Source organism: Apodemus sylvaticus, chromosome 4 (assembly GCF_947179515.1).
Source record: "Apodemus sylvaticus chromosome 4, mApoSyl1.1, whole genome shotgun sequence".
Lineage (NCBI taxonomy): Eukaryota > Metazoa > Chordata > Mammalia > Rodentia > Muridae > Apodemus > Apodemus sylvaticus.
The window spans coordinates 2,757,291-2,783,049 of record NC_067475.1 but is presented as its reverse complement, the minus strand read 5'-3'; the positions used below and the strand labels follow the sequence as shown (position 1 = coordinate 2,783,049).

The 25,759-nt window shown below is 40.2% G+C and overlaps 1 protein-coding gene across 3 annotated transcripts in view; it reads left to right on the top strand.

Annotated features, from left to right (window-relative positions):
* Nucleotides 1–25,759, top strand: part of Ptger3 (prostaglandin E receptor 3) — a 76,723-nt gene that overhangs the window by 21,218 nt on the left and 29,746 nt on the right. For 2 of the 3 annotated variants that reach the window (XM_052178858.1, XM_052178856.1), the window contains exon 2: nt 15,051–15,230. In XM_052178858.1, the coding sequence (XP_052034818.1) occupies nt 15,051–15,230 (180 nt within the window). Of the gene's footprint in view, nt 1–15,050; nt 15,231–16,498; nt 20,898–25,759 lie in introns of those variants that run through there. The other variant, XM_052178857.1, reaches the window with a different exon arrangement.

Genomic DNA, 25,759 nt, shown 5'->3' with positions numbered 1-25,759 from the left:
TTTATATGGTGAATTACATATTTTGTATATTCAAATACCTCTCTATCCCTCGAGCTTTATTTTGTGAGAATTTTATTGAATTTTTTGCATCAGTGTTCATAAGGGAAATTGATCTGAAATTCTCTTTCTTTGTTAAATCTTTGTATAGATTAGGTATCAGCGTGACTGTGGCCTCATAGAATAAATTTGGTAATGTTCCTTCTGTTTCTATTTTGTGGAATAATTTGAGGAGTATTGGTACTAGCACTTCTTGAATGCCTGGTAGTTTTCTCTGCTAAAGCCATTTGGTCCTGAGCTATTGTTTTTGTTGTTGTTGTTGTTGGGAGATTTTAAATGACTGCTTCTATTTCCTTAGGGGTTAAATGACTACTTAGATAGTTTATCTAATCTTGATTTAATTTTGGTAAGTGGTATTTGTTTAGAAAAATTACCCATTTCATTTAGATTTTCCAATTTTGTGGAGTACATGCTTTTGGAGTAAGACCTAGTGATTCTTTGAATATCCTCACTGTCTGTTGTTAGGTCTCCCATTTTATTTCTGATTTTGTTAGTTTGGATACTGTCTCTCTGCATTTTAGTTAGTCTAACTAAGGGTTTGTCTATCTTGTTGATTCTCTTAAAGAACCAGCTCTTGGGTTTGTTGATTCCTTGTATTGTTTCTAATTAATTGATTTTGGCCCTGAGTTTGATTATTTCCTGACTTCTACTCCTCTTTGGTATGTTTACTTCCTTTTATTCTATAGCTTTCAGCTGTACTTCTAAATTGTTAGTATGAGAACTCTGTGATTTTTTTTTTTTAAATGAAATCACTTAGGGCTATGAACTTTCCTCTTAGTACTGCTTTCATTGTGTTCCATAAGTTTGGGTATGTTGGCTCTTGTTTTCATTGAATTCTAAAATGTCTTCAATTTCTTTCTTTATTTCCTCCCTGAACCAGTGGTTATTGAGTAGTGAGTTGTTAGAATCCATTACTTTGTAGGCTTTTTGTTGTTTCTATTGTTATTGAAGTCCAGCTTTAATCCTTGGTGGTCTGACAGAATTCAAGGTGTCATTTCAATTTTCTTGTATCTGTTGAGACTTGCTTTGTGACTAATTATATGGTCAGATTTGGAGAAAGTTCTATGAGGCACTGAGAAGCTTGGATGAAATGATCTGTAGATATCTGTTAGGTTCATTTGATTCATAACCACTGTTAATGTCATTATTTCTCTGTTTAGTTTCTGTCTGGATGACCTGTCCATTGATGTGAATGGGGTGTTGTAGTCTCCCACTATTATGTGTATTCAATGTGTGATTTAAGCTTTAGTACTGTTTCTTTTATGAATGTGGGTGCCCTTGCCTTTAGTGTATAGATGTTCTGAATTGAGATGTCATTTTCAATTCTCTCAAAGAACCAGCTCTGGGTTTGTTGATTCTTTTCTTTGATGTGTCTTTTCATGAAGTGTCCTTTGCATTTTTTTGGATTACTCTTGGTTGAAAGTCTATTTTAGTATATATTAGAATGGCTATTCCAGCTTGCTTCTTGGATCCATTTGCTTGGGAAACCTTTCTTTGTACCTTTACTCTGAGGGAGTGTCTATCTTTGCTGCTGAGGTATGCTTCTAATGTGTAGCAGAATGATGAGTCCCATTTTCACATCCTTTCTTTTAGCCTGTGTCTTTTTATAGGAAAATTGAATCCATTGATGTGGAGATATATTAATGATCAGTATTTGTTAATTTCTGTTATTTCAATGTTGATGGTTCTCTCTCTCTCTCTCTCTCTCTCTCTCTTTCTCTCTCTCTCTCTCTGTGTGTGTGTGTGTTTCTCTTCTTTTGGTTTTGCTGGTGTTCCTTCTATAGGGCTGGATTAATGGAAATATATTGTTTTAAACTTTCTGTTGAAAAATCTGGTGTTAATGCTAATAATTCTGCCATTATATGTTGCTTGGCCTTTATTCTTTTGCATTCTAATATTCTCATTTAGTGTTTTGATTATTATGTAGAGGGAGGATTTTCTTTTTTGGTCCACTGTGTTCTGAAAGCTTCTTGTATGTTTATAGGCATCTCTTTCTTTAGGTTTGGGAAATTTTCTCCTATAATTTTGTTAAATATTTCCTTAGCCTTTGAATTGGGAGTCTTCTTCTTCTATTTCAATTATTCTTAGGTTTGATCTTTTCATAGCATCTCAAATTTTCTGGGAGATTTGATTTAGATACTTTTGGTTTTTTCGAGACAGGGTTTCTCTGTATAGCCCTGGCTGTCCTGGAACTCACTCTGTAGACCAGGCTGGCCTCGAACTCAGAAATCCGCCTGCCTCTGCCTCCCAGAGTGCTGGGATTACAGGCGTGCACCACCACCACCACTTGGGTAAAGATACTTTTTATCTTTAGCAATTTTTTTGACCACTGTATCAATTTCTTCTACACCTGAGAGTCTCTCTTCTGTTTTTTTTTATTCTGTTAGTAATGCTTATATACATATTTAGCAATTTCTTCCCTACATTTTCCATGCCAGGGTTGCCTCCATTTGTGTTTTCTTTACTGCTTCTATTTCCATTTTGGGGTCTTGAACAATTTTATTCATTTCTTTCTCCTGTTTGATTATATTTTCCTGTATTTCTTAATATTTATTTATTTCTTCCTTGAGAGCCTCTACCTGTTTGATTGTATTTTTCCCATAATTCTTTAAGGGGTTTACTCATTTCCTCTTTAAAGATCTCTGTAATCATCATAAGATTAGATTTAAGGCCATTTTCTTGCTATTCAAGGGTGCTAGGATTTCCAGTGCTTGCTGCAGTAGCACAGCTGGGCTCTGGTGGTACCATATTGCCCTGGCTTTTATAGATTGTGTTCTTATGCAGGCCTTTAGTCATTTGGTTGTCCTAATGTTGGCAGGCCTGGTAGTCCCTGATGGGAGCAGGCCCCTGGGGCTATAGAGTTAGTAATTTCTGAAGTTAGCAGGCCTCTGGGATTTCAGATAGGATTGTCCCTCCTGGCAGCCAGCCTCCAGAGATGTAGGCGGAGCTGTGTAAATGGAATGCGGATAGGGCAGGGTAGAATTTGCAGCTGCCTTTTGCCCAGAGGGGCCTGCAGGCAGGAAATTGGAATAGGAATCTTATTTGCTGCTCCCTGATGATTGGAGGCCTCTGCAGGTAGACGCATAGGCTGGCACATAGAGTACAGAGAAGATAGGGAAGACCTCAAGTTTTCAGGGCTAACTAGGGAACCCAGCAGGCAGGGGTTTGGGGCTTGGGGATCTCACCAGGTTGCTCCAGGCAGCAGCAGGCCTCCAGAACTGCAAGCAGAGCTATGGCCCAGGAAATGGAGTGCAGAGGGGGTCAAGGCAGTATTCACAGCTGCTGGGTTTGCCCAGAAGGATCCTTGTGGACAGGAAGATCTGTATTTCATTCTTTAAGCAGGAACTTAACATCTCACATTATAGAGTGTGAAGATTGTCAGGAGAATGTGGAAAATGTCATAATTTTGAGAATTCTTGGAACTACTGATCATTGTTCCTGACTCTCAAAGACTCATATGTCAGGAATCTGAAAACACTGTTGATGAACAAATACTTTTAAAATTAAAATAAATAAGCAAATGGAAAAAAAGGCAAGCAACATCATAAAATGCTCAAAGTGGAAAGGGAAACAGTTTTACTGGCTCCATATCAGACTGTGCTTGGGCTATAACAAACACATAGATCAATTGCTGTTTCACACCCTTAAAAAAAATGAGGCAAAATTACTCAGGTGAAGCAGGAAGATAAGCTTCCCATAACTAGGGATTCCTGCTTGTAAAGGTCCAAATGGGAAAAATAAGTTAGCAGAAATGTAGATGTTGAAGCTGTAGCTCAAAAGTCAAACTAGAGGAAAATTAACTATTACTGTGAGACTTAGAAGGTGGGTTAAAAATATTTTGAATTGTAGATGGAAGGGTTCCAGAGCATAGATAGAAATTGACTGTGGAGGGCAAACAGGGTCACAGATGCTGTGACTTTTGAGAGGGGATTTAAGGCTGAAATCCCCCTGGATGAAATACCCCTGGAGAATGGGCATAGGGGAACAGAGAGGGCAGTGGGGTAGAGTTGAAACCATGAGCCTGGAGACAACTCTCTTTGTCTGGATCATCTCACAGAATGAAGGTGTCTTACAGTGTAGACCCATAGCTGTCAGTTTGACATACTACAAAGTTAGATAAGGATGTCCAATCTGGTAAGAAAAAGATTTTGGAAAATGTCATAATGAAATCTATTACCTTGTATACTGACTTAAAATGTTCATAAAAATAAGGACTAAAGTGCCTGCTGTTCAAACAAGAGGACCCGAGTTGAGATCTCCCACACTTACACCAAAGCTGGGCACAGGTGGCCTGGGCCTGTATGGAACTCTGGGGCTGGAGTTATCCAGGAGGATTCCTAGAACTTGCTGCCTGGCCAGCCTAGTCTGAACAATTAATAAAGTAAAAGAAATCTAATCACTAATATATACTGTGATTCTGTTTTTCTGTTGTGGCTCTAATAGAGGGTAACATTTACCATAAAAAGTTCATTACCTTTTGTGGACCCTAATGAGTATGTTGGTTAAGCCAAATTCTTTGATAAACTACAGTTTTCCTATTAATTGCTAATTTACACATATATTGACTGCACAGAATTTAAATCAAAATGATCACATTATGGTTTTAGGCAGAATCAAGCATTAATAATTTACTAACAAGTTACTAGATTGTTTTATAGAGCTAAGTCATCTAGTGATATTCTAAATTGAACACTTTTACTGTAAGTATAAAAACAATTTGTTTGTTGCAGAGAATTTAGGAAACAAACAAAAAAAACCCCATAGAAAAAATGACAAAAATTGCCTTAATTCTTGCTCACTGCTGATTGCTTCTAATATTTTGTGTCCATACATAGAAATTTATTTTTTAATTTATTCTTAATTAATATAGTTCCAGTATGTCCAATATTTAAAATCATGATTTTAAATGGTAGTGCTAGAATTCATATACATTATGCATTCAATGAAAGCCATTTAGGGTTGGGAGGTGGCTCATGGCTAAAGCACTTGCCTTGTTAGCATGAGGACCAGAGTTCAAATGCACAAAATCCAATGCCAAGCACAATGTTCAACCCCAGCACTACTACAGGGAGATAAGAGGCACGGTAAAGAGAATTTCTGGAAGCTCATAAAAAGGCTGGCCTAGGATACACAGTGTTGATAAACAAAGAAATCCCTGTCTGGAACAAGATGGAAGGCAAGTACCAATGCCCAGGGTTGTCCTCTGTACTGGCTGGTTTTGTGTATCAACTTGACTCAACCTGGAGTTATCACAGAGAAAGGAGCCTCCCTTCAGGAAATGCTTTCATGAGATCCAGCTGTGAGGCATTTTCTCAATTAATGATCAAGGGTGGGAGGGCCCATTGTGGGCTGGTAGTCCTGGGTTCCATAAGAAAGCAAGCTGAGCAAGTCAGGGGAAGCAAGCCAGTAAGCAACACCCCTCCATAGCCTCTGCATCAGCTCCTGTTTCCAAGTTCCTAACCTGCTTGAGTTCCTGTCCTAACTTTCTTTGGCGATAAACAGCAATGTGGAAGTGTAAGTTGAATAAACTTTTTCCTCCCCAACTTGCTTCTTGGTCATGATGTTTTTGTGCAGAATACAAACCGTAAGACCTCCAAGTCCACACCATAACACATATAAATGTGCACAAGTGCCCATGCACACACACACACACACACACATGTTGGTAGTGTCCTGTTTTTCTAATGTTAGACAAATTATATATATATATATATATATATATATATATCCTGTCCATGTATGTATGTATGTATGTTGTATGTATTTACTTTACATCCTGACTGTAGCCCCCTCTCCTCCCAGTTCCCCCTTCACATGGACCCTCCTCCCCACCTCCCCAGCACCCCTCCCCTTCATCTCTGAGAAGAGGGAGGTTCTTTCCTGGGTACCAACCTATCCTGGCACCTCAAGTCACTGCAGGACTAAGTACATCCTCTCCCACTAAGGCCAGACAAGGCAGCCCAGTTAGGGGAACAGTTAGGGAATCCATAGGCAGGCAACAGAGTCAGGGTAAGTCCCCCTGCCAGTTGTTGGGAGACCAGCATGAAGACGAAGCTGTACATCTGCTACACATGTGCAGAGGGCCTAGGTCCATCCCCTGTATGCTCTTTGGTTGCTAGTTCAATCTCTGAGAGGCCCCAAGGGTCCAGGCTAGTTGACTCTGCTTGATCTTCTTGTGAAGTCCCTTTCCCCTCTGGGTTTCTCAGTCTTCCCCCAACAATTCCACAAGACTTTCTGAGCTCAGTATAATGTTTAGCTGTGATGTCTCTTCTGCATCTGTTAGGTCAGCTGTTGGGTAGAGCTTCTCAGGAAGCAGTTTTGCTAGGTTCCTCTCTATGAAACCAGGCTGGCATACAAACATAGCCTGAGGCTCCAAAGTAGTTGAAAGAAGAAGGCTTGCTCAGGCCTGCAGTGTGTCCCTATGGATACCCTGAAGACAGCTCAGCACGCCTACCTACCCGCCTACCTACCCAAATTTCCAGGAATTGCCACTGCATTCAAAGATGTCTGTCTCACCTGTGTATCTAGACCTTCAGTAACAAGCATAGCATCAACAGTGTCTTAATCCTAGTACTTGGGAAGAAGAGGCAGGTGGATCTGTGTGAGTTCAAGGCCAGCATAGTCTACAAAGTGAGTTCTAGGACAACTGGGACTGCTACACAAATTATATCTCAAAAAACTAATAAATAAATATTATATATTTTTATGTTGATGTCACAGTACGCATATTAAACTAATATTTTCAATTATTTTCTTTAAGTACTACTATGGTAGTAAAATTGAGCAGTTTGGGTTTTAGGTAACTTATACTGAAGAAATAAAAAAAGCAAGAACTTGGAAGCAAGCTCCAAAGTTGTGGCCAAAGAGGAGCATAGCTTACAGGCCCACTCTGGATTCCTGATTCGAGCTCCTGCCCTGGTTTCCTTTGAGGATGGGATGGATGTAAGCCAGATAATCCCTTTCCTCCTCAAGCTGGTTTTGGTCTGTATTTTGTCACAGCAACAAAAAAGCAGCTATGGCAGGAGAATACATTTGTCCCTGCAGGTTCTCTGTCTCTGTCTGTTGAGTGTTCTGCTGTAGAAATGTGTGCTACAGAGGGACAGAGCCTGGCTAAAACAGGTGCAGACTGGAGTTGCTGATTACACTTACCCAGCAGTCAAGTTTGCAAGTTTCTTGCCAGATGAAAAATATGGCAGTGTGCCTATGTTAGTCATGCTTCTGAGAAGGTGAATTGGTAGATCTAAAGCTAAGTGCCTATCTCCGATTGCAATCAGAACTGGGTCTGAATTGTGAAAGGACTTTGACTCTGGAGTAGTGTGTCAGCTTATGGCCGTCAGTTTTGCTCTGGAGACCACCTTTCCCAGAGCTTCATGAATCCCCACCACAATCTCCAAACGTTGTATTTCTCCTTTATTTACCCCAAAGATGTGAAGTTTCCCCCATGAGGAATAGCCTTTCACTTCATAGCTTCTTCCTTTGTGTTTGTTTTCTGTTCCAAATAGCTTTATGACATAATTAACCATAGAAAGTCCAAACATATGGCTGTACATTGGGCCTTTGGTCCAGCAGGTAGTTGGCAAAACTGCAGAGAGCAGAGGATGTCCCTAAAGCCATGAGTGGTGGGTGGCAAAGCCAGCTAGAGAGTAAAGGACACTGCCAGGCTGTCTTCAGTGTTTGTGAGCTGTGTACAACCCTGTGTTTACATCAGATAAATAAGGGTAGCCTCAGAAACAGCAGTGTGGGACCCAGAGGTGACCACACAGCTAAGCAGAGAAGAGGGCAGCAGCTTGGAGCAGTGGCTGCCCGTTCCTAATCCTCCAGCGATCCTCTACATCATGTAATTACAGGCTTGAAAGGGACCAAACTGGTTTTCAGCCTTAAAGAGCAACAAGTCCATCAAAGGATGGGAATTTCCAGCGGAGCAGGTTGCTCTGCTGCAGCCCAGCAGAGTCCAGAGCAAAACATCATAGATAAAAATTGGCTTATGAAGAAATTTCTCATAAAGAATTACATTAGGAATGAAGTAAGGATGTATAAACGTCCCATCATGGCGCCTAAGAGCAGCTTGCCAGTTTTAATTTCTGCTACACAAATTCGTTTGTCTCGGTATAGTTATCTGTCATCCTCAATGGTACAATTGCCCAACAACTCAAGGAAAGGCACATCTGAACCATGAAGGTTAGTTCTGAAAATTTCTAAGTATGTGAAGTACAAACTTACTCTCTCTCTCTCTCTCTCTCTCTCTCTCACACACACACACACACACACACACACACGCGCGCGCGCGCGCGCGCGCGCGCACACACACACACACAAATCCAAGTGCCAAATAAGAAAACCACTCTTGCTGGCTTATGCTTTGTTTGTATGTGTGTGTGTGTGTGTGTGTGTGTGTGTGTATGTGTGTGTGTGTGTGTGTGTGTGTGTGTGTGTGTGTATTTCCCTTGAGGCTCATCTGTCTGTGGTCAGGGGACACTGCTTCTACTCTATTCCTGCATAATTTTTAGTACAGAGATTTCTCCTTTCAGCTGATATTCAGGGAAAATGCAAGAAACCAGAGATACTGCCTCTTGACTCTCTTGACCAGATCCCATGTTACATGTAGCTTCTCAGAAGAAACAGTAATTCAAGATTTTATATATATGTACATACATATACCACTATATTTACTTTCTATATATACTTTGTGTGTATGTATGTGTGTGTGTGTGTGTGTATGATTGAAAAGAAAAAAGAAAATACCTTCTGTACCAGTTGAATATGTTTTATATGCCCTCCCCAAAGAGAACTGCATTATCAGAAATTCTACCAGAAGTTGTAGATCCATGCCCAAGGTTTTCTCATAAAGAGAACAGCTTAAAAAAAAATGCAGACTCATACATAAAACTTGGCATCACAGATTAGCTCCTTAACTATAAGGAAATCCACAGACAGATGCCAACTTGCATGCTTACTCAAGATGAGATGGTAATCTGAGGCCCTGCTTCCTCTCCTGCAGGCAGTTGGAAATGGAGTATCATGGGTGCTACCTTCAACTCCATTTATCTGCATGTGTCCCAGCATGTGATTTCTGTGAAGTGCTGGTGTGGCCTCCTGGGTGCCAGATATTGCTTAGAGAGCTTATTACTAATTTTATAATCACTGCATTGCCAATGGGAAATTATAGGAAATTGCCAACCATGAACCAGTGCATGGCACATGAAACCTATCATAGCCCCATAAAAAGTCATGTTAAATTATTAGTCTCGTAAAATTAATTTATCAAGCAGGTCTTTGCAAAATGGCTAATATAACATTTTAATAAGTCATTTTGTAAATATCCATGACCATGAAGAGTTAAAGAAATGCAACACTTCATTTTATAAAAGAAAATTAATATATAACTGCAAGCGATTCTAAGTAGCATGGTCAGAACAATTCCTGAAAAAGTAGTCAGTGGCCAAATACAGTTGGCTTTTAGATGATTACACTTTACAAGATTCTGTGAGAAGTAGGCAGAACTTTTACAACTGTTTAAAGTAGGGGAAAAGAGGATTAGTAGGCTTGTTACAAAAACAAATGAATCGAAAAGAACAGTTTTAAAGCTTTTAATCAAATACACTGAGCTCTTATATTGCTAAGTAAGATGCATTTAGCTATGTCTGTTGTCAACATAGAAATTGTGGTCACTCAGGCAGGAGTTCATGACAATGTTTTACTTTCACTTTCATAGTTCTTGATAATGTTCCTGAGAAAATGAAGACTGTAAGCAGGCTCTATCCCTGAGCATGAACAGAGTTTTTCCTTGTTATTCTCTTTATTGTTTATTGGAGCCGTGTGTGGGGGAGGTACTAATTTTCCACGACTGCTGTAACAAATTATTAGATGCTTGGAACCTCAGACATCACAGAACTGTGTCTCAGAGCTCTGTAGGTTAGTCTGACATGAGTGTTCTGGTACTGCAACCTGTGTGTCCCCGAGTCCACATTATTGCTCTATTTCCTATGTGCTTTGACCAAAGCAAGTGGCATTCTCATCAATAAGCTATTACCCTCAAGCTCTTCTGTGGAATCATGGGCTGAAGTCATTGTTTTGGTGGTGGTGGTGGGGGGGGGGACTCTGAGGCATGCCCTCCCAACAACTCAAAGGGAAGTTCCCTGTACCCGGCACTGTGTTCTTTGTTCAGTAACTGTGGCATCATAGAGGGGTATTGTACCCCTGCCCCTCATGTATGAAGTTCCATTTATACCCTTTCCTATATGCATATATATTTTAGGAAACTTATAGGTTTTCCATACATCCTTAATTTGAGTACCCCACTTCCTGTGCACTGCCTTCCCACCCCTCTTTCGTCAAGCCTTCGCTTCCTGTGTTTCATTCTCCTGTCTCCCCATGACTTGTTTCTAGTTACTGATACTTTCCAGCATTTCATATTAAACCCATAAATGGATGTTGCAAGAAATATTTAAAAAGGCCGACCCACCAACTCTCCTGCCCCACCACCATCGTGCAACACCATGTCCCAGCAGGGTCCCACTCTACCTGACCCCAGCTCCCCAACAGTATTGCCAGCCTGGCCATATCTCCTGCAGGGTCCTGAGAGTTCATCTCGCTTCCACACAATGCCCACACATCCCAGGGTCTGCTAGCTCTGACTCAATTACCCAGTAGAAACATGACTCTTGATGCTTAATTAGTTAGCCAATTACATTTACATATATTATAAAGACAATTACAAGATGCCAATATAGTAATTCCAGAGCCAATAAAAAGTGATAAAGCTTTATCCCAATATTTCTAACTTTATAGAAACTTAGCTATTTGTAGCTAGTATATATTGGACAGGTCCATGTCCGAAGCCATCTCTGTTCACCCTCCTTTTCCTCCTACGACCTCTGTCTGTCTCCCCAACTCCTAGCTCTGCCTCCCCTTTCCTGTCCAATCACAGGCCTTCTGCTGCCCCAATATGATTGGACAGGAAATATCCTGAAACAAATAGAAAAATTTGAAGCTGGTGCTCTCATATATGATAAAAGATACAACATTTTTGCTTTTCAGGACCTGGGTTATCACACTTGGTATAAATTTTTCCAGTTCCAAGTTCTATCATACATTTAGCTGAAAATTTAGTAACTTCATTTCTCTTTACAGCTAAATAAAATTTCATTAAACATTAACATGCACATTGAACATTTTTACTATATGTTCATCAGCTGATGGACATCTCAGCTGCTTTCATGCCCCTGCTGTTATATGAAGAATCTTCACACTTATTTCCACGGTGTCTACACTCATTTCCACTCCTATCAGCAGTGAAGAAAAAGGGTCCTTTTTTTGGAACCCTCAGAAGGTACACCCGTTGCCATTTGTTTTCTTAATCTTGTCCAGAGTAAGATGAAATCTCAAAGTTTTTATTTCCCTGGTTGATAAGGATACAGCATACTTCTTGGCCTTTTTGTAAGCCCTGTTTAACTCTAGAGTTAGTTGTTTTATTGGTGCTTTTTTTTTTTGAGTTCTCTGTATATTTTAGATATTAATCTGCTATAAGATGTATAGCTAGTAGAGATTCCTCTCACCCCTTTGATCCTTCATTGTGCAGATGCCTTTAAGTTAAAACAGATTTATTTTTAATTGAAAACACTGTAATACAGTTCAAACACAAAGATACAACTGATTTAATACTTGCCAGGGGAGATAGTTGGAAAACAATACAAGTCTTGTTTTGTTTTGTTTTGTTTTACAAGAAAAAGTCCTGTTTCTGGGAGAACAGAAGACCTGTTTGTGCAATAAAAACCCTGTAATTCCTAACACTGTAGTCTCATGCCTGAGCTGAGGTGTTTTAAGATAGGGGTGTAAGTCTCATGTAGTATGACAAGACACAGAACAGAGCATGTGTATTACATGTACAGAGCATGTGTATTACATGTTCAGAACCAAGGCTGCACTACAGTAAAAACAGCTTGGGTGGGCCTGCACATCTAGATATCTGGGATTCACTCACTTTCGGTCATTACACATGCAACAACCTTATACTTTTGTTGTAGTTTTTTTTTTTTTTAAACATCCTCTACATTCTCTACATCATACAGGGTCACAACCCTACAGTTTAAGATGCAGCACCTTAAATGGCAGTTGCGTATTTCTACAGTTCCGGAGACTAGGACCTCCAAGGTCCACTTGCTTCTTGATGCAGTTCCCCATGACTGTCTTGTAGATGGCCATCTTTAGGGTGCATCTGCACAGCCAGGACAAAGATCGGCTTTCTCTTACTCTCCTTATAAAGACTCTGATCTCGCAGGGACTTCATCCTCTGATCTCATCTAAACTGAGTGTCTTCGTTAAGGTTTCACTGCTGTGAACAGACACCATGGCCAAGGCAACTCTTATAAGGACAACATTTAATCTGGGCTGGCTTATAGGTTCAGAGGTTCAGTCCATTATCATCTAGGCAGGAGCATGATAGCATCTGGGCAGGCATGGTGCAGGAGAAGCTGAGAGTTCTACATCTTTGTCTGAAGGCCACTAGGAAAAGACTGGCTCCCAGGCAGCTAGGATGAGGGTCTTAAAGGTCCCACCCACAGTGACAAACCTACTCCAACAAGGACACACCTCCTATTGGTGCCAAGCCCTGGGCCAGGCATATACAAACTATCAGATTGAGTTATCCCAGCTCTGGTACCATCACAGTAGGTACTAGGGCTTCAGACATAAGCTGTAGAGAATACAAACTTCACAGCACAGCAAGACCAGCCTTAGTGACTGTTACTGCTCCAACTCAAATGTGCATGGAAGGGTCTGGATTAGGACGAGACTGTGGCCACAAGTTAAAAGCAAAAAATTCTTTAAAAAGATGTTTTTCAAAAAGTGACGGTTTTAATGTTTTATTTAACGCATATTATCCATAATGCTATCCAGTACCTGTGTGCTAGCCTTTGTGTGCTGGCTAATTTTGTCAATTTGACATAGGCTAGAGTCATCTGTGAAGAGGAAATCTCAATTTAGAAAGTGCCTTCATAAGACTGGGCTATCGACAAGCAGGCCATAAAGCATTTTCTTAGTGATTGATGTGGGAGGCCTCAGCCCATTGTTACTGAGTCATCCCTGGGCTGGTGGTCCTGAGTTCTGGAAGAAAGCAGGCAGAGCAAACCATGGAGAGCAAACTAGTAAGCAGCATGGTTATATGCGTGTGGTGGGGAGGAGTATATATGAATGTTGACTTATGTGTGCCACAGCTCAGATGCAGAGGTCAGAATCCTCTGCATCAGGTCTTACCTCCAGGTTCTGTCCCTCTTCATGTTCCTGTCCTGATTTCCTTCAATGATGGACTATGAGTTAGTATAAGCCAAATGATTCTCCCCGACCCAACTTGCTTTTTGGTCATGGTATTTTACTGAAGCATTAGTAACTCTAAGACACTTTGTATGTTCATGACAAGTAGTCATATAGGTCTAGAAGGTGAAGTCAACCCCTGTTCTTTGCTTATGTTCATAAATTGACATCTGGGTCATTCCTGTCTCTCACTGTCAAGGAAACAGCATTGTCAGGGATAGCGACCGCACACTTCTGCTCAGAAAGACCTAACCCATGTACTTAGTATTGCTGAGATGAAGACATAAATTACATTTTTCATGCTTGTACCAGGTTTCATACCCAACTCCCACCTTGTGGGGGTCACCCTTGCCCCACCTCTCAGTAACACTTCTGGTGACCACAGTTCCTCATTTACAATGTCTTGTGGGTTTAAAATGCTTCTCTCTCCACTGTTGCTGTTTTTCTGATGATTTTAAACATCTAATGATTTTAAACATCTTTTCATACGTTTAAGAACTGTTACATTTTTCTTCATATGAAAGAAACAGATATTTACCCATGTATATCTATGCCACATGTATGCTACATAGTGTTGAATTCATATATGTACCCGGTAATATAGTCCTTCAAATATAAACACTTGCCAAATGTTTGTCTTCTAACTGCTAAATATTGGTCTAGACTTTAGACACTGGGACTATACTAGTCAAAGGAATAACACCAAATGCCCACCACCCTGGAATTTATTTTAACATGTAGATGGAGATATGCACACCAACACACAAAGATAAAAACCAAAATAACTTGTATAACAAAGTTTTTTAATATCTACCTTGTGAAAAATTTTATATCTATTTTATATGAATGCATATTTTGCCTACATGTATGTGTGTGCAGTGTGTGTGTGTGTGTGTGTGTGTGTGAGAGAGAGAGAGAGAGAGAGAGAGAGAGAGAGAGAGAGAGAGAGAGAGAGAGACATTCGATCCTCTAGAACTGAAGTTACAGATAGTTGTGAGCTGCCATGTGGGTGCTGTACCAAAGCTCAAATCTTCTGGAAGAGCAGACAGCATTCTTAACCTCTGAGCCATCTCTACAACCACACAGCTTCTAGTTTTAATAAACTTAAATTTGAAATTGGCCTGGCCATTTCACATCATTAAATTATGGTTTTTGGAATTGTAAAAAGGAAGTGGTAATAGTCCCAGCCTTCAAGTGTACTAAATGCCTATGGGTGTCGTCCCACAGTGTCCGTACTAAAGAAACAAAAGCCTCCGATGGGAGTCACAATATTGCGGTTGTGTTTTCCTCCTTTCTTCTACATTTTTATTCAATGATATATTTTAATTATAGTTACTGGAATTTATACTTACTGTGTCCTCAAGTCATTATTGTTGAAGCAGTAGGTCTCATTTGGGTGCCAGCTAACTGGTGAATTTGGCTAATTTTGAGATGTGTTATATCCAGCCTTCTTAAATTTCAAAAGCCAAGAACCGAGAACCCACGTGTTTTACAAAACTGTGTCCTGTCAAATTGCCCAAAATGTGGGGAAATCCATAGAACAGGCTCGACTCAGAGCAGCAATCTGTCTGGATGGACACTCAGTTCAGTCTTCAGCAGTGAGCTTATGAAAATGGTCTGTGCCCGGTGTTCTGCAGAGATACTGTGACCAAGCTTTGCAACAACTCTTTGTGCTTCTTCCTTAGATAATGATGTTGAAAATGATCTTCAATCAGATGTCGGTTGAGCAATGCAAGACACAGATGGGAAAGGAGAAGGAGTGCAATTCCTTCCTAATTGCAGTTCGCCTGGCTTCGCTGAACCAGATCTTGGATCCCTGGGTTTATCTGCTGCTACGAAAGATCCTTCTTCGAAAGTTCTGCCAGGTAGCAAACGCTGTCTCCAGCTGCTCTAGTGACGGACAGAAAGGGCAGGCCATCTCATTGTCTAATGAAGTAGTACAGCCAGGGCCATGAAAGAGAACATAGCCAATGAGCATAGACACAGCTTTGGCAGCCAATGTCCCTAACCCTTATGGACCAAGGCCTCTCTGGTATGCTGCTGTTTATGTGTTAGAATGGAATTTTTGATATAAAGCTAGAGGGTCTGAGAAACATAGATAATCCTTTCTGTGCCAAAATCCTGAAATACAAACAAAGGAAAATCTGTTAATAACAGTCTAGCATTTTGAGCTTCTGCCAGTGTTAGCTGAATGTGGGGTTATTTACATGATGAAACACTGATAAACGACCTTGAGATACTTGGGGGTTAAGGATGGTTGCTGTCCCAGCATGCTGTGTGGGGAGTGGGGAGTGGGGAGTATAAACCCTTGGGCAGGGGATAAGGCCACAGTGATTTGTGTTGTCTGAGGACATTGGTCGTGTTCTCTTTCATCATCGTCTTTGTTACTTTTCTGACACCCTTTTCCACTAATTGGATTTTTAAAAATGTATAATGTATCCACATATTTATTGTTCTGATGCTATTCAAATATTGTTCAATAGATTATTAGCTCATAACATTACAAAACTTAACTTTGGTTGAGTTGTTATAGAAGTTTATTCCTTAATTAAATAAGATACAACTCTACTTGTTGCAAACAAGACAGTTTATGTCTACACTGTTTCGGAATGTTCTTTCCTTTGAATACATTTTACATTCTTAGAAGCCTGGAGGAAAGTCCTAACTGATCTATGAGAGTCATGAACCAGTATTTCAGAATGCTGCCTAAAGGCTGGATTGAGAATTGAGGGTTAGTCCTGTTCCCGGTGTTCTCTGGTCTTTAAATACCAACGCTGACTCTAGAACAAATAGAAATTTAGGAACTAAATAAAGATTTACCAAAGTTTGAATTCCTGGTAAGATAGGAATAATAATGACTTTTCAGCCTTTGCCCTGCCTTTGGACTAGCACACTCACGTAGCTGTGTGGCTAGCACACTCGCTTAGCTGTGTGGCTAGCACACTCGCTTAGCTCTGTGGCTAGCACACTCGCTTAGCTGTGTGGCTAGCACACTCGCTTAGCTCTGTGGCTAGCACACTCGCTTAGCTCTGTGGCTAGCACACTCGCTTAGCTCTGTGGCTGGGCTTGCTTTTCACACAGCTTACAAGGGCACAGTCTTGACGCTTTGGCTTAATGTCTCCTTGTCTCACAGGTAAATTACAAGCAGAAGCTTTGGAATTCAAAGGCTTAAAAGTTACCCCACAAACATTGTGTTCCTTCAGGAGAATCCCAGACACTGTCTTTATTGTTTGGCACCCTCATTTTGCAAGTTCATTAATAATTAAAGTGAAGTTCTGATTTGTACTTTATTGCTTCCTAGTTTCTTCAAAGATGAAGATTTCTGCTTCCAACATAATGTAATTTTCTTGTGATTAGTACCAGTTTGGATGAGGGTTGGTTGTAACTGTTACATTGTATCTGTTAGATTAATTATGCTTACTGGCCTAGGACAATTAAGATAATCAGTCTAAACTATCAGGTCAAACTGAGTCAAAACTTAAAGGGTAATGGATGCATTGTCATCATCCAGGATGACTCTGTAATCCAGATGTGAGAATAAAACAAGAATAAACCTATACTAACCCTGCTATAAAATTCTCCCTTTTATTTGCTTTATAGAGTATAGGACAAAACTCTCCTCCCCCAATACTTAAATGATCTTATAAAAAAGAGGCTTTGCTTTGGGGTGCTCCAGAGTCTTCCTGTGATGAGATAGACACACAGCTGGGTTTGAGTGGTGAAGTGTAATTTTGTTACTTCTTCCCACACCTACTACAGCATCTGGAATATAGGACTTTCCAATAAACATTGTTCAATGGATGAGTGAATATGATTCTGCCAACACTTCTGCTTTTGACATATTTGTTACAGCTCATCCAACCTTTAAAGCAAATGACTTTGTATTTAGTTGAGTAAACAGAGATCTGCCTTTAGAGGCATTTGCTGTGTGGTTTTACAGCACAGTGTCCTTTGTGTCAACAATCTAACGGATATATGAGGGGTGTCACTATGAAAAGAACATCAGTTCTCATCAAGGTTGAAACTTATCCTAGGCCACAAAAATCAGTTCCTGCCCACTGATTCCCTGGTAGTAGTGAATGAATGGCTACTTTTGAACAACCTTGAAAAGGAGGCAGCAAGGGAAGAAATTGTGAGTTTTGTTACCTAGGAATGCATTGGTCTCTCCAGGAAAACTTGATGAGAAGTAGTAGTAGTAGTCCCCAAAGTCTCAGTGTTGGATGGTGGGAGTTCAGTTGTGTGCCTCAGAGGTTCTCTGTATAGGAAGTGTACTTCTTCAGACAGAAGGGGTATCTTATTTCTGAGTTCAATTCACTGGTCTTTACTTTTTCCTAATAATATTTCATATTGGCTATTTAGAATTTTCCTGTGATGAACCCCAAGCACCCTCACTTTCCAGTCCTCCTGGGTCCAACCCCCAAAAAGATGAAGAACAAAAAAAAAATCTCCAATTTGTGTTGCCCATATATTCACTGGAGCATGTTCAAACTCCTGGTAGCCAGCCCCTTAAAGAAAACCGAGTCCTTTCCCATACACACTCCATCAGAAGCCATCAGTTATGGAGAGCTACATTTTAGCATCCTTATCACAATTTTTAAGAATTCTCTTTGATGGCTTTCTATCTATGCTGTTACTTTTTGGGGAGAAAGTAGAGAAGGGAGACTTAGGAGTTGTCACAGAATTCTTCCATGTCTCTCTGATTATTTCTGCAGTCATCAGTATCAAGGCACTCCAAATAAGCTCTCAAGGTCAATTCATTGGTCTTTAAGGTCAATCCACAGAGCCGATTTATCCATGCATGTGCATGCACAGGGAGAATACTTACACAGGATTATAGCCCTTGCTTGAACTTGAAAGTATTAATTAGTGTCCCAGAAAATGTGGAAAGACCAAGTGACTGAAATGTAGGAACACATGTAAAATTAGCTAGTGTCTATGTTTTCAAATAAATTTAGACTTCATGTTATATCATAAACAGATAGACAATATGTTGCCAAATACAAAGATGTAACATTTCAAATAAAATGAACTTATTGACTATCGTAAAAATACTGTTTAGTTGGAGAAGCAAAAAACGTTTTATGTTTACTTTAGAGCCAAGAATGGTGGTACATGCCACTAGTCCAAACTACAGAGGTATAGACCAGAAGATCATCTCAAATTGAGGCTACCCTAGCTTAAGGATTTCCTGCCAGCCAGGCAACACAGAGACTGCATCTCAGAAAATAATCACAACAAAACAGTGAGATTTATCAAAATTTCCTAATGCTGTATATCAAGACATTTTAAATAAATACATTTAATCACAATAGGCCTAAACTATTCTGAAATGAAAGGCATACTTATATCTTCAATAATTCTTCTTTATCTCATATAAGATCTCCTGACAGAGTTACAGAAAAATAATATGAGTTTATCATGAGACTTAAAACTTACAGGCAGGCCACAAGGTGGTGGCACCTTGGCAGCATCCTGATGCTTGAAGTCCATATGGATTTGAAATTTATTGATTATTTAATCAATGGTTTTATTGATTGGAGGCCCCAAATTGGTGACTGGCTTTCAGGTTTCCCCAGCATAAAAAATTATGCAATTATTCAATAGCTCCTTTGGGCTGATATAAAATTAGAAATAGAAAATAGCTCTTATAAATTTATTGTCAAGTGTGTGGCTAGTTAACTTCAAAAGCACGCTGAAATCTGATGTAGTGGGGAGAGTCAAGCCAACTGTGAAGCACTTGTTGCTGTAAATACTGGAATAGCTTAACTAGAATAATTAAAATGTGTTTTATCCACACAGTCAAAGACCGTGACAGATTATCACAGAACACTATTTAATGTTTGTTTTGTCACTTTTTAAAAAAAATTAAAATATGTTAAAATTGAAAAAGCTAAATAGATGTTTAAAAGTTGTACATCTTTCATTAAGACCAGAGATGTGTTTTCTGTGTTGCAATAAAATGCTGACGAGAGTAAAGCTACAGCTGACATTTTCACAGTATTATGTATGAAAGTATTACAAAATTTAAAAGTCAACCCAAGGAAATAGTTGGCAATAGCAAATGAAGGACAAACCAGAGAATTAAGAAAACGTTTTACTTCGTATATCATGCCTTATGATCCTTAAAGATGGTGTCATAGCCTGTGAACATTTTATTTTCACCATTACTGTGGGATCCCATAAGCAGAGAACATTCTCTACAAAGAGAGCTCCACCAGGTACATCAAAACTGCTACCTGTCTGAGTTCCACTGAGACAAAGAATATTATTTTCAGAGCTTCTCACTGGCCAGCTGTTCCAAAAACATTGTGGAAACACTATCCAAAACATAATGTTCCAAACATTAAACAGCACATGTGCTGGCTTCCCACACATACCTTAGAAACTGATTTACCCCACCACCTTCCTCACCCTGACTGCCTGTCCTCTCAGAGAAAGCAGAGAACCGAAATATTTGCTGTTGGCAAGGCTGGCGTTGTTTCTTTCTAGTCAGCTTCAATGGAGCAATTTTATTATGAGGTAAAGGAGGGGAGGAAAGAAAGAAATCTTCTAGACATGTTCCTTTTCATGCTTTTTTGAGTGTTTTGGAGAGAATTCCACATCTAAAGTCCCCTTTTAATTGTGAAGCTTTGGATTCTCATGTGACATGCTTTAGATTTAAAGTAATGTTGAGCTTTCAAAGTAAGCAGGTCTTGGGACAGTGTGTAACCAGTCACCAAAATTGAGCAGTCGATTGAAAATAGTTTCCTTGTCTAGTTTTCTGGTTCTGGAAAACACACACACACACACACAGTATCAATGTTTATTGAGAAGCTACGGGAGATTCATGTAATTCAAGATTCTTCGTGTTTTAGAAGAGACAGCTATGTGTGTATGCATTGCATGAGGTGGAGAATGTGGTGGGGGAAACTTGTCCACTGTATCCTGATAAAATCCCTGGCCCTTTAAGGCGGGACTCATAAGCAGAGGCAGGGAGGAGCTTCATTTAACTGGAGATACTGCTTACCAGGAAGACAAAGAGTGTGGCCCTGGGCTCATTTTCATAAAAGAAATGGTAAATGCATTCCCTCAGATAATCAGAGAGAGAGAGAAAGAGACTTAATCTATTGTCACATTAATTACTGTAGGCTGCTCACAGCTAACAGATAGGAACCCCCCTATCTGGATCTGGGGTGGGGTCCTGGCTGCACCTGCACTTTAAGCCCTACTAAATTGCCAGAGCAGGAAGTCCTACACCTCTCCTCACTGCTTCATCCCCACAAACTTGACCACGTAGGAAAGTGTGTTTTACCGCCTTGTGTAAAGCTTTATGAGTATTTCTTTGCAGTGTATTTTAATATAACTACCATGTGTTTTACAGGCTGATACTTAATATTATGTAGTCAAAGAATGAATGTATAAGATGTACATCAGAATTCTGACGGCATCCAAGGACAGCTTGTCTGTGTATTTAATAAATGTCTGTTATTTATGTTGTCTGTCAATGAAAAATAAAGTAAATGATATGAAATGTCCCTGTTTTTATTTCCTGATCTGAGGAATGTTTTCTTGTTGGGGATATTTTGTTCACAATTGTTTTTAGCATCTTGCTAATCTCCTGCTTGCTGTGCTTGGTCAAATAAAAGCCCAGTGTCCTGCAATAGCCCTGTCTTGTTTGGAACAACTGTACTGTTTTGGTTCTGACTCTGTAACCCCATGCAGGAAGTCACTGATTCTCTCCACAGTGGGAATCCTCTCTGTCTGTATTTTCAGCATGCTGCCTCTCTCCAGATTGCTGTTTTTAATGCAAAATCTCATTCACACATTAAACTCTTTCCTTACCCTTATGGATTCAGGTGTAAACTACCACTAGTGCATGACCTATCAGAGGCCTTTGGCCAACAGTCCCCAGTGTTGGATTGTTGTGGTGGTGATGGCCAGGCTCCACCCCTGCCCTGTTCTGGAAAAGCATACATATTAAAATTAGCACGTTGAGCTTACCTGCCTTCCGCCTAAGAAAAAGCTTCTAGGACAAAGTCTCTTTTCTGTTCCTCTGACATGGGAGTTGGAAGGCTAGGATCATACTCTTAATTATGCACAACCTCAGGGAAAGTCATTATAGGCAGAGTGGGTATGTCTGATGAGAAATCCTCACCACAGTGTGGGGAACCTGCTGGCCATGGAGTGAGATGTCCCTGTGACTGTGTCCTGAGAAGATAGGGCCAGTTGTTCTCAGTGATCTGGTGCTTACTGAGAGCTGCTCAGTGACTAGTGCAGCTGGCCCAGGTGTGGAGGCTGAGTCAGTTCCTCAGCTCTGTTCTTCTCTCTGCAACTCTGTGTGCCTGGTAGGAGACAAAACCTCAAGCTTTGGGAGACCCAGTGGCGTGACTGAGCAGGTAAGGCACCCACTGCTAAGCTTAGTAACCTGGGTTGGGTCAATAGAGAGAGGTACCAAGTCTAGGATGGTGTGCTCAGACCTCTACACGCATCCCTGGCTCATATATACACCCAGACAGACAGTCACACAGGCAGACAGACAGACAGAAAGACAGATAGGCACAGACACACAAACGGGGACATAAAAACACACACACAGGTATACACATACAAACATACACATACACACAGAAATACATAGAGACACACACTTTTACACAAATTAAGCAAATGATATGTACTTATTACTTTGAAAGTACAATCTAATGCACTTACAATCAACATACACATAGATACACAACACACATAGACACATAAACACAGAGATACATACACATACAGACATACACAGAGATGTACCCAAAGAAACACATAAAGACAGGGACACATACACAGACACACACACACACACACAAAGACATTATCACACACACTAAATAATATGTAGTTCACATTTTGTATTTACAATCTAGTGCACTTACAACCACACATAGATATATTCATAGACATACACACAGAGATGCACACATAGACATATACATACACACTAAACAGGTAATATGTAGTTCACACTTCACACTTACCATCCACTGAACTTACAATCACACACAGACACACACACACACAAAATAGATAATATGTAGTTTATACTTTGCATTTACAATGTAGTAGGAGAAAGGGAGAGAATTTGATCAGAGCTACGAAATCACAGAGATATGTGAGGCACTGTGAATCAATGGGCAACATTTTAGTGTGTTTTAGAGAAAGGAAACACTGCTAACCTGGAGCTAGGATATTAGAAGACCTTTCACCTTACCTCTCCAGAACCTCACAGCTTTGTAACTGCTTTTACAGCTGTTCTAACTTTCCACCTACCTCTCTCTAACTCTTGAGCAAAAGTGAGCAGGCCACTCAGCTTGGCACTGCAGATACACTGGGGCGTATATAAACATATATATTATAGGCTTGTTACACAGCATCTTAGCCTTTATTCGTTATTTGCCAGGAATAGGTTCTTAATGAAGACAAGAAAAATTGTCCTCAGACTTTGCCGGTTAGACATGTTGTTTCCCAATAGAAACCTATGAATTCAAAAAGGGGCCACAAAGGCAGGTGGGTCTATGTCCCTGATGTCAGGCCTGGAATATCTGTGTGTGTCTGCAAAAATGCAGCACTACCATGTCTATAATGCCTGGGTCACAGTGGCCTGACCAGCTTCCATAAGCTCATAAGCCTATTCATAGAAGGGGAGGTGCACTCTCCCAGGAGTATTGCCTTTCTACTGACACCTTTCTGGTGTCTCTTTCTGTGTTTTAATTCTCTGTAATTAAGGACACATTTCCTGGCAGGTGCCTTGTAGAGACTGTCTTTAAAGGGTCTTTCATCTGCCTTGTGTGTATGAGATAACCGCAGAACATGCATTTCCTCCTAAGATGATTTGTATCATAGCCAGTGGATATTGAGGAAATGTCTCTGGATGAACTGACCAGGCTGGATTCCTCAGACACAGGGTTGTTTACCAAATGCTTTGAGAGCACATTTGATCCCCTCCTTGTGCTTAGCCCAGAGCACCCTGTGATGTGTCATATAAAGTACAGCCCTCACCCCTACCACCTACCACCACCAAGTTCATCTATGGACTCCCTCAGGAGTTGGTGGACACAGGTTAGGAACTCTTACTGAGTTTCTTCATGAGTCAGGAATTGAGTAAGTCTTCCTGTTTTGTAAAAAAGCTGAAAGCTGAAGCTGTAACTAAGTCTGTGTGTTTACTTCCCAGTAAATGGTCACACTCCTTGACAGCTCCCCTCAGACCTATGGGAACAGATAGGATATGTGACAGGGTAAGGTGACTTCACCACACTACTGTCACTTTAAAAACTGCCATTGCATGGCCACAAGACAGAGTGTGACCCAACCTAGGGAGAAGGAATGGTCATTTCGCACTTGAAACAGGATGGGAACCAAATTCAGAACCTTGTGCTTGTTAGGCAAGCATTGCACTAAATATGCAATCCCTGAAACAAGGTTTTTTTCCTATTTTTTATTTATATGTTTGGTTGGTTGGATTTGGTTTTCAAGATAGGTTTTTCTCTATGTGGCACTGGCTGTCCTGGAACTAGCTTTGTAGACCAGGCTGGCCTTGAACTGAGATCCACCTGCCTCTGCATCTCAGTGCCTGGATTAAAGGTATGCACCACAACACTCAGTCCACCTGAAACAAGTTTTCCAAACAAAAATTGTCCTATGACTCATTGTCTTAACATAAAGGGGATTCTTTTGCTTCACTCTGCGTTGCCCCAGCAAGAGAGATTTAAAATGATATGCAGGATATTCGCAGCTCTAACTCTGAGTACAGTCTACATACAAACAAGCTAATGATTAGAATGTGACACAAATCTATTTATAGTTCTGCATGAGCTAAGACTGTGCACTACTATTTAAAATGCAGATGGCAGCCAGGTGTGGTGGTTCATGCCTTTAATCCCAGCATTCAGGAAGCAGAGGCAAGCAGATATCTGTGGGGCCAGCCTAGTCTACAGAACCAGTTCTAGGACAGCCAGGGCTGTACAGAGAAACCATGTTTTGAAAATGACATAAGGAAAAAGAAACAAAGATAAAAAATGCAGGTGGCAGTGATGATCTAGCTGATCCAATCTTTGCATAAGAATGCAAGACACACACCCTTGCACTTCTGCCTTCAGAAGAAGCTGCAACCTAGTTTATGGTCTGAATTTCTCTGGGGGAAAGTATGGAGTGCTTTGACAAACTGATCTCTGCATTGCTATTGCCTCATAAATGAAGATGGGAATGAAATCTTAGAACCTTCAAAAATGCATGAATTAGAAATTACTCTCTAATATGGAGGTTGGCCTCATTCTTGCATGGCTGCAAGAGTATTTTTACATCACATGGGAATTCTCAAGGGTCAGTGGTTTGGAGAAGACTCACCAAACATCATTTTTGGAGAGGAGTGATTGCCTATTGTCACCTAGTTTTGCTATGAATTGGCCATTGAAAACTTTTTCCTAACATTGTAGTTTTCAGAACTATGGAGATGAAAGTAATTCTTGCTGAAAATAATTGTTGAAGTGTTAACAAATGGCCAAGAGTGATAACTAACTTAGGTGCTGCACATTCCTAACTAGGGTTTGCTCATCAACAGGGTTCCCTGTGCCTTCTGGTATTCCCGATACAATCTGTTTAGGAGATTAATAATTCAAATTATTCTTCCAGTAAAGTCATTTCACAAAAATGCTTTCTAAGTTCTTGCAAGAAGTAAAAGAGGGAGTCCCACACACACTGGACAAGTAGTTAGAAAATCAAGTGCAGCAGTAAGAATAGTTATTTACTGGTTATTTGTTCTTGATAAGTCAACAGATTTTTCTCAGCTCAGATTTCCAGCCAGCCTGAGATTACTAGGTCAAGCAGACTCCTTAAGTCTCACACTATTGAGAATGCTATTCTGGTGGCTGCTATTATTGTGCCAACCCTGTTCACTAGCAGAGCACCATCAGTAAACTAACTTGGCTGTTCCCATCTCGAGCTGTCCAGACAGCTTCCACTTCAGTGTTAGGCACCCACACTGTCACTGGAACACTCAACCACTCTTAAAGGCTGGTCCCTGACACAGATGGGGCACACAATTACAAATGATGCTTCATTTTTTTGGACTTATTTGTAAAATATGACTTTGGTACATGTGTGCACCACCTCCACACTGAAAAGCTAATAATAGTTTCTTAGTCTCTGTCCGTTATGACTCAACTGTGTAGTTTTTCTAAAGTTTTTTTCTTAAAATTTTTTTAGTAAAAGTATATATATATTTAAAAAACACTCAGAGAGAAGGGGGGGATATTGTGTGATAAGTGTGGTCAAGGTTCTTGATGTACCTGAAATTATATTTCGAAAGCCTTTCACTATGTGCAATAAATGTGCCAATAAAATGTTGTTATAAAAAATTCAAATAATGCCAAAGGTT